General features: G+C 39.8%; 1 protein-coding gene across 2 annotated transcripts in view; it reads left to right on the top strand.

Annotated features, from left to right (window-relative positions):
* fstl4 (follistatin-like 4) overlaps positions 1-14792 on the top strand; it is a 176199-nt gene that overhangs the window by 141435 nt on the left and 19972 nt on the right. For both annotated transcript variants that reach the window (XM_054754114.1, XM_054754113.1), the window contains 3 exons: positions 3279-3445; positions 10150-10270; positions 13148-13309. In XM_054754114.1, coding sequence (XP_054610089.1) covers positions 3279-3445; positions 10150-10270; positions 13148-13309 — 450 coding nt within the window. The remainder of the gene's footprint in view (positions 1-3278; positions 3446-10149; positions 10271-13147; positions 13310-14792) is intronic.

Genomic DNA, 14792 nt, shown 5'->3' with positions numbered 1-14792 from the left:
CCCACACGGCACTCATTACCAAGTGTTTATCACGCGTCCACTTGGTGAACAAATCCACTGCAGTATGGGAACACTTGGCCTTCTCGGTGGAATACGTAAACATACAAAGATGCATAGGGGCCGCACGGTGGTCTAGTGGTCAGCATGTTGGCCACACAGTCACAGTCTGGTGATCGGGAAGACCTGGGTTCGATTCTCCCGTGGGGCATTTCTGTGTGGAGTTTGCATGTTCTCATGTTTTTGCTGTAGGTCCTTAAAAACGGAGCACTTCTGTCATTTAGACAATGGTTTTAATAGACGTGCTGCAAAAACGCAAGTCAAAGATCCTCTATATGACAGGAGCGCTCTGCTGTTTTTAAGGACCTACTACGTAAAAAGCTTGTCTGAAGACGGCCGATTTAGCAGAAAAAAAAAAAGCTAATTCAAGAGTAGCGACTGTAGATCTTAGGTCCTTCCTTTAGGCAAGCCTTCCTCAAAAGTAGAACTAATGGCGGAAAGATGCAAAAGCCTATTTTGGGAACATCTTGAGAAGACATCCAGGCTTCCTCTCGTCGTCTTGAACTCATTGTGACACAATGAGGGACAAATTGCGAGTCCACAGGCGAAGCTTCCCTTCGGTCCGCATGGCTGGGCAAGGATGTCATGACATTATCTGCAGAATGACGCCGAGAATAGCCCGCGCATGCAAGCTAGTCATGGACTGTCCCGCTAGCTTGCTAATCAATTCGCAGCGCTAAAGCAGATGTCTCCTTATTCCCGGGAATGTGGCATCCACTGTGCGTTGAAGATAGGAGAGCGAGGCGTTATGGGAGGAGAGAAAGGTGCTCGGAAGAGGACAAAGTGACGCTCTAACGACCCTGACCATTGACTGGAGGTGCCTCCGCCATGCTGGGACTGCAAGGCAGGAATGCAAGAGAGCGTGCCAGACAGGAAGTGAGAGTGATGGCCGGCAGAGCACGTACGACAGCTCCCAAGAGGAATCACTAATGCTGCTGTCCCTTCTTCCCACGTTTGCGTGGCCAAGCCGAGGAACCAACGATGACGGACAGGCCAATAACTTCCTGCGTGGATGCCTAAGAGCACGGAATGAATTTTTACCACACATTCATCAATGCGAACATTTCAATTTGGACCACTAGCCTTGTCTGCCCACCAGATGGTGCTACTATTTTCCCCATTTAAAGCATGCAGAAAAAGATTTTTCTGTGTTTTGCTGTGCTTTTGAAATCATAAGTGGCAGAGGACAGTCATTAAAGAATTATTAATTATTAATTAACTGTCATTTTAGCCCAAAATGGCAGAGCTACACGAATAGTGACACATTTGGTCCGCATGGCCAAAAATGTCCCATGAAAAATGCAATTTTTGCCCCACATTCATCTTAACAACCCTGTATGCTAACAATTCAATTTGGACGACTGGTCTTTTAAATGTCACATTTTCTCCAGCAGATGGCGCCTCTTTTTTCCCATTCAAAGCATGTAAAAAATCTTTTACTGTTTATTGCTATGGATTTGAAATTATACTGTAGGAGCCAGAGGACAGTCATTAAAAAAATAATAATAAATTGTCATTGAAGCCTAAAATGGGAAACCTACAGAAATAGTAACACACTTGGTCCTCCTGGCCAAAAATGTCCCATGAACTCATGCATTAATTCTATAATTCCCAACACCCGATCCCAACAATGTATTTATACGTCTTTCACATTTTTTTGCTCGAGAGGCAAAAAGAGGTGATGATGCAACTCCCCACGAATGCATTTAGCGTCATAGCAATTTTAAGCCATAAAAACGTCCACAAGGTGGCAGAAGTGCATTTGATAAGAGCTCGGCAGATATCATGCCAACGGAAAAATCACACATGACAGGAAGGAGGAAGTGAGAGAGCGTGGAGGAGTGTAGCGTGCAGAAGTGTACGCATTGCACACACACACATAGTTCAGTTTCAAATGTGAAAATTGTAAATAGTTCATGGTGTTATATTTGTAAATAAATTGTTATTTTGATGTAAAACAACCATTTTTTGTGTTATGTTGGTATAGTTGCTTAAATATTTGAGCTGTCACAAAAGTACAAATATTTGTGTCAAAGTGAAATGCTTGAAATGTACCTCTTGACAAAAAGCTGGTTTTGTCCCTTTTTTAGTCAGGAACTGATATTTTCCTGAAACTTACCAGTGTTCTACTGCTGATTACCAAAGAACGGAAAAAGGTACAAACTAACTTTTTTTCTGATGAAAGATGGGAGTCTGATCTTTCTTTTGGTAGGTTCCATGCTTATATAGCCAAAGAACATAATATTCTGTGTGCCTTCAAAGATCAGGAAAACTGTCTAAAATGGACGGTACTGAAGGGATTGTCTATTAAAAAAATGGCTGGGATTGAATGAATTAAAAATGCCATTCTTTCCCTACATTCATCTTAACAATTCTTTATGCTAGCTTTTAAATTTGGACTACTGGTCTTAAATATCATAGTTTTCTATTTGTCCACCAGATGGCACAATTTTTTTTAATGTTTTTTTGCTGTGCTTTTGAAATTATAGGTGCCACAGGACATCCTTTAAAAAATAAAAATGTCATTGTAGCCTAAAATGGCAAAGCTACACAAAAAGTCACACATTTGGTCATTGTGGGCCAAAATGTCCCATTGAAATGCCATATTTTTTTACGCCACATTCATCTTCACAGTCCTTTATGTTAGCATTTTAACAATTTATGATATCGGTTTTTAAATTTCACATTTTCTCCACCAGATGGCGCCACCTTTTTCCCCATTTAAAGCATGCAGAAAAATCGTTTTTTTGCAGATTTTTGCAGGGCTTCTGAGATTGTACGTGAGTGTCTATAAAGGTGATTTTTTTTTTTTTTTTGTTCTTGATTAAAAGGGTTAAAATCTTTCCAGTGGAATTGGAGCTACTTTTCAGGCTAGAGTGGTTTTCAAAGATTGGTGTCTGGACTGTCCAGAAGATAAATGGAATCATGCCATTGCTCCAAAGAGCATAAATTAGCCTTAATGAGAAGCGTGATATTTAGCTGGCTGCGTGTCCTCGGCCACATGGTCTCTTCTTATTGCGGGGCAGCTGTTTGTCCTCCTCGGTCGGTTGGTAATGAGACAGACCCTGGAGATGTATTAAGCCAGGACACTTTCTGCCACATCAGCATATTCTCCTTACTTCCCACCCCCATTATTTCTCTATCTTCTCCTTCTCCTACGATTATCTCGTCCTAATTGCTTCCTTGTGTCAGCGGAACCAATCGTCTCTCCTTCTCCGCAGAGGTTGTCCAGCTGAGCCTGGCGGAGGACCAGCGAGTCAGCGTCTCCACGGTGACGGTGGGACTCAGTGCCGTCCTCACCTGTGCCATCCAGGGCACCCTTCGGCCGCCCGTCATCTGGAAGAGGAACGGCATTGTGCTCAACTTCCTGGACCTGGAGGACATCAATGTGAGGTTCTTTTTTTAGTTTTTTTCTCGCGGATGTTCCACCCGTTGCCCGGCATTTGAGACCGACTCAGTGGCTTTTGAAACGCTAACATTGGTCTCAGATAGCATGCTAGCAACCTGCGTGGATCCACATCTGTCGGAGCTGAAGTGCTGAATGCCTGTGTGATATGCAAACGCTAACATGCGAAAGCTGGCCCCCAGCAAGATGGGTATAAAGATGTGCATAAAGTGCTAACTGCTAGGTGTGATGCGGGGTGTACAAAGGTTTACCCAGCGAGGGCCACAAAGTGAAAAATGAAAGGATGCAACTTTGCCACTTTCATAATTTACAAAGCAACACATGTCGATATGCTAACAAGTTATACATATTTCACCTCAGCTTTGTCAAAAAGCCTATTATTAATATCAACGTCACTCTTTTTTTTCCCATTTTTGCTGTTGATTTTTTAAACTTTTTCCAAATATTTCAACTTTCTCCTTAAAGAATCTTTATTAAAGAAACTTTATTCCCATAATATTATAACTTATTCCCCAACCTCGTTTTCCAAAAACGATAACTTTATTTTGTTTTGTTTGTTACTCATAACAATGACAGTTTTAAAAAATAAGGTATTTTTTCTTTTAATATTTTAACTCTAAAACAGCAAAAAAAAAGGCATTATTTTCCTCATAACATTCTTCTATTTAAAAACGTTTTTTCTCATAAAATGGCAGCCTTTTTTTCTTGTTTTTGAGTTTATTCTCTTCCATTTCTGCTGGGGTTTTTTATTTCAAACTATTTCAGCTTTTTTCTTTTAATTCTTTTTTTACTTTAGTTATGACATTATTCCCTTGATATTTTGACTTTAATCTTGTAAGATTAAAACCTTTTCCCCAACCTAATTTCCCCAAATTTACAACTGTATTAATTGTTTTGTTTATTTCTCATAATATTATGACTTTTTAAAAAAATAACGTTATTGTCTTTCTTTTTTTAATCTCAATTCTATGCTACTAAAAGAACATTTTTTTTCCCTGATGATATTACAACCATGTTTTTTTTCCATTATTGCTACTGTTGTTTTTGTTTAATTGTCTTGTTAAATTCTATTTTTAGAATGTGCAGCGGGCCAATAAAATAAACAGCTGTGGGCCAGCAAATGGCCCCCGGGCCGCACTTTGGAGAGCCCTGGTGTGTAACAGAATCAATGTCAGAGTGAGTGTCATTCCAAGTGGAACACATGCCAGTCGCGGGCAAACGCTTCAAGGTAACACCAAACGACAAGAGCGAGCCTCCCGAGGCTTAGCCCTACGTTGTTGTTTGAGACGGGGCACGTATGTCCACGTGTTTCGCCAAACAGCGTGAAGCTGGGGTGGAAGCTGTGTCCCGGACGACCGTTTATTCATTGTTCATAGCACATATAATTCTATATCTACAGCAACGTCATTAAAAAGAGCGTCTGGGAGCGTCACACGGCCTTGTTTGGACACAGGTGACAGCACAGCGCCAACCTCTCGTTACGCTGCGCCGTGTCGCCGTGCTCTAATTACATGCTAATGAGCTGCCATGTTGACCCACCGTGATGACAAACGATGTGAAGCGTTGAGGTGGAGAGTGCACAGTTGTTAAATAATTTGCTTTATTAAATAACAGAAAAAAAGGTCAAATGACACACTTGGATTTCACTTGCAGCGTAAAAACAGAAGTGGTTGTTGGAAGAGCTGCTTGTACTCCCATGTTCCACCACCAGGGGAGGATTGTTTTGGTGCGATGCTTGTGATCATGCTAATGTTGCAGGCCAACAGAAAATGATGATTATTATTATTGTTATTGTTATGGCTTCTGTTCTGTTCTTCTGTTTACACATATGTATGCGTGTATCATTTACTCACCTTTTTTATCCATTTGCTGGTGGTCCCGAAAGCTAACCCCCCCAAAAAAGGTGGGGATCTACTTTATAAGTATTGCTATGATGCTTTATGTGGCGGTATAATTCATTTCTCTCGGTTACTGTTTTGATTGATGAACATTGCAAGCTATACTCAACAAAAATATAAACGCAACACTTTTGTTTTTGTTCCCATTTTTCATGAGCTGAACTCAAAGATGTAAAACTTTTTCTATGAACACAAAAGGCCAAGCGCCCTCAAATATTGTTCACAAATCTGTCTAAATCTGTGTTAGTGAGCATTCATCATTCCTGATTCATAAGCTATCCACCTCACAGGTGTGGCATATCAAGATGCTGATGACAACGCATGATTAGTTCAGAGGTGTGCCATAGGTTGGCCACAATAAAAGGCCACACCAAAATGTGAAGTTTGACTGTATTGGGTTTTCGGACCCTTCCGGACCATCTCCAATTCAGTTAAACTGCACATTTTGGAGTGGCCTTTTATTGTGGCCAGCCTAAGGCAGACCTGTGCAATAATAATGCTGTCTCATCAGCATCTTGATATGCCACACCTATGACATGGATAGATTATGATCATGAATGATGAAAGCTTGCTAACACAGATTCATGTACAGTATTGAAGATAGACAGGCCTTTTGTGTACATAGAAAAGGTTTTAGGTCTTTGAGTTCACCTCATGAAAAATGACAGCAAAAACAAAAGTGTTGCGTTTATATTTTTGTTTTTATTTTTATGTATTTCATTTTTCCCATTGTTTTTATTTTTATGTATTTCATTTTTCCCATTGTATTTATTTTTGCACAAAAGAGCATTGTGCCGCAAAAAAAAACAACTTTTTATAATGTTTTTTTTTTTCCTCCAGACCGGGTTTTTTTTTGGGGGGGGGCACTGCAACAAAAAACAATAAAATAAGAAGAAGAAGAAGAACAAGAAGAAGAAGAACAAGAAAAGAAAATTTAAAATGTAAAATAAAAAATAACATTTTTGAAAAAACTTACAATTTTATAAAAAAAAATTATAAAATTATGATTTTATTTTGAAATGTTCCTGCAGCATTTTTTTCAATTTGGATGGGTGACCATCACCCCATGCCATTTACTGCAACTAAAAACTGGAATTACAAAATAATAATAATAATGATACTAACTAAAATGATGTAATAATATATAATAATAATAATAATAATAATAATAATAATAATAATAATAATAATAATAATGTATAATATAATAATAATACAGTAGAATTATATAATAATAGTGACAATAACAATCATAATAATAATAAACTAGAAGTATAAAATAATGATGATGATAATGATGATGATCATAATAATAAAAATATTGTTTTATAATGAATCTTATCATTTAAAAAATAATTATTATTATTTTTTTTTTCTTCCAGAGGCCAATCTGGGGAGTGAAAATCCCCCCATGACAGCACTGCATCAAAAATACTAGCACTACAAAACAATAATAATCTTAAAATGACATATAATAACTAGTAATAATAATAATTACAATGATAAACTAATCACCATAATCATAATATCCCCGCAACCCTAATGAGGATTAAGCGGCATAGAAAATGGATGGATGGATGAATGGACAATCCCAATAATATAAAACAAGAACAATAATAATAATAATAATAGGATTGAAAATAGTTATTTTTTTCTTGTGCGCTCCACATTTAACAACGCAGAGTTAAATGAGTCATCAGTCCGCCCAATCTCTCGGCAAAGCTTTCTTGAAAATGGCACGGTGGTTGATGATGAGAGGGGAATGAATAATGCATTTGTCTTTTCTTGAAATAACGACAGCGTTCTTTCCGTTATTTGCATGTAAGTGGCAGCGATGTCATTTGTTGGAAGAATGAAATCAGGGGGGCTTTTATTCACTCAGTCTGGATGAAAACACTCAAGCCTCACGCTTATGTTTTGCATCTCAAAGTAAAAAAAAACTTGAATAAGAAATGAGAATGGAATTATTGAGAGTGTGTCTGGCGTCCACCTTCAATGTTCCTTGCGACAAAAAGCGTGTCATTTCCTGCCCGTGGAAAAGAAAAGCCAAAGTGTCCTTTGCTGTGTGTGTTCCTGTGCGCCACATTTGATGAGCTGAAAGGCTAACGAGAGCTCCCGTTATGTTGGAATCTTCCATTTTCATTCATGTCGCTAATGTGAAAGCGTCTCACTGAATCGCTTGAAAGCATTAGTCAAACTCTGCAAACAGGACGCCCAGACTCCATTCATCACACGGCGTCAGACATCGGCGACTCACACTGAAAACCTTTCACATCCACTCACGCTCGTATTTGATGGACGTCACGAGACCTGTGTCAACGCTAACGAGACAAATGAACACTTTGTCTCAGACCCGATCCTGGGGACTTTTTCATTTTTATGACCATCCGTCCATCTTCTTCCGTTTATCTGAGGTCGGATCGCGGGGGCAGCAGCCTACGCAGGGAAGCCCAGACTTCCCTCTCCCCGGCTACTTCGTCCAGCTCCTCCCGGCGGATTCCCAGGCATTCCCAGGCCAGTTGAGAGACATAGTCTGTCCAACGTGGACTGGGTCTTCCCCGAGGCCTCCTACCGGTTGGACATAACCTGAACACCTCCCCGGGGAGGCATCCTGACAAGATGCCTGAGCCAGCTCATCTGGCTCCTCTCAATGTGGAGGAGCAGTGCTTCTACTCCGAGTTTTCTACTCCGAGTGCTTCTTACCTTATCTCTAAGGGAGAGCCCAGCCACCCTACGGAGGAAACTCATTTCGTCCGCTTGTACGCGCAATCTTGTCCGTTCTGTCACTACCCAAAGCTCATGACCATAGGTGAGGGTAGGAATGTAGATTGACTGAGAAATTGAAAGCTTTGCCTTTTGGCTCAGCTCCCTCTTCACCACAACGGACCAATGTAGAGTCCGCATCACTGCAGATGCTGCACCAATCTGCCTGTCCAGCTCACGTTCCATCCTTCCCTCACTCATGAACAAGACCTTAAACTGCTCCACTTGGGGCAGCATTTATTCCTCAACCTGGAGATGACACGCAACCCTTTTCTGGGCGAGAACCATGGACTCGGACTTGGAGGTGCTGAGTCTCATCCCAGCCACCTCTCGCTTGGCTGCGGACCGATGCAGTGAGAGTTGAAGATCACAGCCCGATGAAGCCAGCAGGACCACATCATCTGCAAAAAGCAGAAAGCCAATCCTGCATCCACCAAACCAGAACCCCTCAACGCTCTGGCTGCGCCTAGAATTTCTGTTCATAAAAGTAATGAACAGGATCGGTGACAAAGGGCAGCCCTGGCGGAGTCCAACCCCCACTGGAAAAGGGTCCGACTTATTGCCAGCAATGTCAACCAAACTCTGACACTGTCATACAGGGAACGAACCGCCTGAACTAGGTACCCCACACTCGCAGAATACTCCCCACAGGAACACGGTCAAATGCCTTCTCCAAGTTCACAAAACACAGGTGGACTGGCTAGGCAAACTCCCACGCACGCTCAAGAGCCCTGACGAGAGTGTAGAGTTGGTCCACAGTTCCACAACTAGGGCGAAAACCACACTGCTCCTCCTGAATCCCAGAGTCAACTATCGGATCTGCATGATCCCACGATATTTGGAACAAACCCCCCGGTCTCCCTTCTTAAAAAAGGAGATCACCACCCCGGTCTGCCAGTCCAAAGGCACCACCCCCGATGTCCATGCGATGCTGCAGAGTCGTGTCGACCAAGACAGCCCCACACCATCCAGGACCGAGGAGCTTTTTGACCACCTCAGCAACCTCAGCCCCGGAGATTGGAGAGCCCACCGTGAAGCCCCCAGGCACTTTCCCCCATTTTTGCTGTTGTTTTTTTTGGTTTTCCAAATATTTCAACTTTCTTCTTCAGTATTCGTTAATTTTTTTTTTGTTCTGCTCGTACTCATTCAGGCTATTAGCCAATCCCAGCTAGCCTTGGGAGAGAGGTGGGGTACTGTACATCACAGGAGTCGGGGTCACTAACCAATCGCAGGGTACACGGACTTTTTTTAATGTATTTTTTATTTAATATTTCAACGATGGCATTGTTTTCCCTCATAATGTTACCATTTAATTCTCGTAAAAATTGCAACTTTTTTTTCTCATAGAATAGAATTTTTTCTCTAACATTTTGAATTTTTTCCCCCATTTTTGCTGTGTTGTTGTTATTTCAGGCTGGTAATTTTAACAGATTGACTCATTTTAAGTGTTAAAAAATATAAATAAAAAATAGAAATATATAATATAACGTTTTTGGTCAAATGAGTAAGTGAATTTTATGAAATTCATTTAAGGATAAAAAAAAAAAAAACAGCCGTTGGGAAGGCTGAACAGTCATTTCTGTAAGGAAGTTCCGCATCAGAGTGAGACCTCATTTCAAGTGCACAGAATTTGTCTCCCAGATCGTAGGAAACGGCTTTATGCCTTCACACCGCGACAACAAGCGCATCCATTCGTCAAGCTAATGGGCGCTATATTTTTAACCCTTGCTATTTATCAGGCGGATGAGGATGACGATCAAATTCCCAAACGCTTGCTTGGCCTCACCGGGGGAAGCCGTTGATTCATGGTGCCGCTCTTTTCTCGTGACGCATCCCTGCGAGATCCCGACGCGTTCTATCAAGCTGACAAGATTTCTCCGACATCCCGTCCCCTCGGTCCCTTCGGCTCCAGCCCCTGCGTCCCTTTCTCTTCCCTCAATTCCCCGTCTTCGTCTTCCTTCTGCCTGTTTCCCATTTCACCCTCCCCGACTTAATCCTCTCCTCCGTATGTGCGCTGTGTTGCAGGACTTCGGGGATGATGGCTCGCTCTACATCACCAAGGTGACGACCATCCACATGGGGAACTACAGTTGCCATGCCTACGGCTACGAGGACCTCTTTCAGACGCATGTGCTGCAGGTCAATGGTCAGTAATAGTGAAAGCATGCGGCACGACGCATGACATCCTTCGTTTTTTACAAGTCAGTGACAAACGGCAAGCAATGTTGGAGTGCAGGGGTGTCCAAAGCTTTTTCCAGCGAGGGCCACACAGTGCAAAATGATATTTTGAAAAGCAACACATGTAGATATGCTAAGACGTTATATATATTACATCTCCATCAAAAAGCATATTATTCATATCAACTTCACTCTTTGCTCTTTTTTTCCTCCATTTTTGTTTTTTTTTTAATAATCTTTGTAAATTTTCTTCTTGTACTTGTAATATTATGACTTTATTCCCATAATATTATAACTTTTTCTCCAATCTCATTTTCTGAAAATGACAACTTTATTTTGTTTTGTTTGTTTATGTGACTTTTTTTCTCGTGAGAATACAACTTTTTTCTCTTCATATTTTTACATTGTTGCAGCAGTTTTTTTTCATTTCTGTTGTTTTTTTTTTTATTATTTTATAACTATTTCAACATTTTTCTCATAATTATTGATTTATTCCCATAATATTTTGACTTTATTTTTGCAAGAAAAAGCATATTATTAGTATGCACTTCACTTTTTGTTCTTTTTTTTTCAAATTAATTTTTTTCTGAATATTTAAACTTTTTTTCTCGTAATCTTATGAGTTTATTCCGATAATATTTTGGCTTTATTCCCATAATAATTTAGAACATTTTCTCCAACCCAATTTTCCAGAAGTGACAACATTATTTTGTTTTATTTCTTACTCATAAAATTACGACTTTCAAAAAATAACATTATTTTTCTTTAGTATTTCAACTGCGCTACTAAAATGTTTTACAAAAAGTTTATTTTTGTAAAATTGTGACTTTTTTCCTCATTAGAATACGACCTTTTTCTTGTATTATATTTGATTATATTTTGACTTTATTCTAGTTAAATTACAGCAGGTTTTTTTTCATGTAATTTTCCAACAATTTCAGTTTTCTCATAATAAATTTTCTTCTTGTAACTATGACTTTATTCACATAATATTTTGACTTTATTCTCGTAATATTTTTTTTCCACAACCTAATTTAAAAAATTACAACTTTGTTGCTTAATTTGTTGTTATAATATTACGACTTTAAAAAAATAACTTCTTTTTTTCTTTAATATTTTTTTTAAATTTATTTTTATTTTTAATTTTTTCATTAGATTACAACATTTTTTCTTAATGTTTTGATTTTATTATTGTAAAATGACCTCAGATTTTTTAATTTTGCCATTGTTGGTTGTTTTCGTTTCATTTTTTTTGTTTTGTTTTCTGGTTAAATCATCCCTTTAGAATGTGCCTCAGCCCAATAAAAAAAAAACAGCCATGTGCTCCAAATGGCCCCTTGTCGGCACGTTGGACACCGCTGCACTATATGGACAAAATAACTGGAAAACATGCTCATTCAAAGTTAGCAACACTAGCTTAGCTATGTGAGCTACATTATATTCATACAACATCATGCTAGGTTAGCCTATTTGCTGAAGACAAACAAAGTCAATCTCGTAGCTTCTGTGTCCGCAGCTGCCTGACTGATCAGGCATTGTTTTAAAATGTGTGGCGAAGCCTGAGAAAGGAGGGGTTTTTTTTCTTCATAGCGTCATGAGATGCCGAAACTTGAAAAGCTAGCGTTTCAGCGCCTTCAATCTCAAAAGCGCAGCAAACAAGTGAAGGAGGTGATAGATTGTGATCGTGCTTGGTATTAATAAACGCATATTCATGCTAGCACATCATTAAAAAAACGCGATTGGCTGGCGACCAGTCCAGTGTGGACTCCGCCTCTTTCCCAAAGGCGGCTGGAAGAGGATCCAAAAGTCTCTCGAAAATGGATAGGAATAAAAACAAAATAAAACAAAACAAACAAAATCAAATCAAATAAAATGTAGTTGTTGGTTGAGTTGACTCTTAAATGACATGGTCTGATTTGGTCGTTTTGGGGAAGGGGAAAGAGAAAGGGAAAAGATGAATAAAATAAAATAAAATAAAATAAAATAAAATAAAATAATTGGTTAAAAAATTGGTTGAGTTTACTTCTTAAATAGGGGCTTTATGATTTGGTCATTTTGGGAAAAGGGAAACAATGAATAAAATTGTTTAAATTAAATTAAATTAAATTAAATTAAATTAAATTAAATTAAATTAAATTAAATTAAATTGTAGTTGTTGAATGAATTTACTTCTTAAATAAGGGCTTTAGGAATTGGTCATTTTGGGGAAAGGGAAACAATGAATACATTTTTTTTTTATTCAATTAAATTCAATTCAATTCATTTAGCTGTGAGTTGAGTTGACTTTTTAAACGAGGGCCTTACATGGTCTGACTTTATCATTTTGGTGAAAGGGAAACAATGAATTTAAAAATATATATATATATATAAAACAAAACAATAAAATAAATCAATGAAATAAAATGTAGCTTTTGGTAAATAGTCAAATAAATAGGTTGCTGGTTGAGTTGACCTGTTATACATGTTATACATGTTCTGATCTGGTCATTTTGTTTGTTTCCTCTACGAGTTGTTCCCTCCAGCAGACTGGATGCCAAAGCTCACAGAAAGAAGAATTTCCGTCCTTATGAGCAGAAAACAACATTTAACTTCACCTGTCATTCATCCCCCGCACCCCCTCCGGCGCCTCCAAGCAGGCCAACATCTATTTCATGCAGGAGTCAGTAATGAAGCAGCCCCAAAGCTCTTGGAGTCTTGTTATGTGTGAATATATTTCCATGCCGGGCGGCTCAAACTAATCCTGTTGGAGTCCTGCGGGAGGGCGGGAGTTGCTGGTGGTCTCACCCTCCTGTGTGTGTGTGTGTGTGTGTGTGTGTGTGTGTGTGTGTGTGTGTGTGTTCTCCAGTCCCTCCGGTGATCCTGGTCTACCCGGAGACGCAGGCCCAGGAGCCCGGCGTGTCTGCCAGCCTGCACTGCCACGCCGACGGCATCCCGAATCCCAAACTGCAGTGGCTGAAGAACGGCGTGGAGCTGCAGCCGCGCTCCTCCAAGCAGCTTTCGCTCATAGGTGACACGTCTTTCATTCCTCTTCCTTCTGCTGCTTTTCAACGCCGCCCGGCCAAAATCACCGCAGCCAGCCAACACCGCCGGGGCTCTTGGCAGCGGCAGCGCGTCCACGCGGACAGAGACTTTTTGTTGGAGTTCTGCTCCCCAGGACAAAATCCACAAAAGAAAGGGGTAACATGAAAAGTGTGAATAAAGTCTCGGAGAGATGGCAAAAAAAGAAAAAAGAAAAGAAGCGAGGCTCGGTTGTTGGTTTTTACGGCCGACTTGTCATTAAGGGAGAGTTTATTGGCTGTGTGTGCATCATTACCTGTGCTAATAGCCTGTTAGCCTGTTAGCCTGTTAGCGTGCATCACACCCACACACGGCTTCACTCCACCACATTACCAAAAACAGCAGAGCACTCGTGTCACACGGACAATTTCTCACTGCCGTTTTTGCACTAAAATCTTGAAAAGAGCCAAGAATCTTTTCATATTGGGGGATCTTTGACAAGTGTTTTTGCTGTACATTCTTAAAAACAGCAGAGTAGCCCTGTCACCCAGAAGATCTTTGACCAGCATTTTTGAAGTAAGTTCTTAAAAACTGAAGAGTAGTCCTGTCGTACGAAGCATCTCTGACAAGTGTTTTTGCTGTAGATACTTAAAAAACGGCAAGTAGTTCCCTCATACGGAGGATCTTTAACTAGCGGTTTTGCAGTAGGTTCTTAAAAACAGCACAGCCGTCCTGTCGCATAGAGGATCTTTGAGCAGCATTTTTGCTGTAGGCTCTAAAACACTACAGAGTAGTCCTGTCGTACGGAGGATCTTTGACTAGAGTTTTTGCAGTAGGTTCTTAAAAACAGCAAAGAATCATTTCATGGAGGGGATCTTTGAGAAGCATTTTTGCTGTAGGTTCTCAAAATCCAAAACGGCAGAGTAGTCCTGTCATATAGAGGATCTTTGACAGGCATTTCTGCAGTAAGTTCTGAAACACAGCTTTGTATTCGTCATATGGAAGATCTTTAACTGGTGTTTTTGCAGTATGTCCTTAAAAACAGCAAATGATCCCTTTGTATAGTGCATCTTTGACAAAGATTTTTGCTGTAGATTCTTTAAAGGAGCAGAACTGTGCTGTCATACAGAGGATCTTTGACCAGCATTTCTTAAAAACAGTAAAATGGTCCTGTCATACGGAAGATCGTAGACTAGTGTTTTTTTGCAGTAGGTTCTTAAAAACGGCAGAACTGTCCTGTCATATAGAAGATCTTTGACAATAATTTTGGCAGAAAACAGAAAATAATTCTTCCATATAAGGGATCTTTGCAAAACCTTTTTCCTGTACATCCTTAAAAAGCGCAAAAGTTGTGTGGCGGATCTGTGACTCGAGTTTTTGGAGTAGATTCTTAAAAACAGCAAAAATCTTTCCATGTAAAGGATCTTTGACAAACGTTTATGCAGTAGTAGAGTACTGTCCTGTCATATGGAAGATCTTTGACTAGAATTTTT

This window comes from Dunckerocampus dactyliophorus, chromosome 16, assembly GCF_027744805.1.
Source record: "Dunckerocampus dactyliophorus isolate RoL2022-P2 chromosome 16, RoL_Ddac_1.1, whole genome shotgun sequence".
Taxonomy (NCBI): domain Eukaryota; kingdom Metazoa; phylum Chordata; class Actinopteri; order Syngnathiformes; family Syngnathidae; genus Dunckerocampus; species Dunckerocampus dactyliophorus.
The sequence above is the reverse complement of the archived record's forward strand: the minus strand, read 5'-3'. Positions and strand labels throughout refer to the sequence as shown.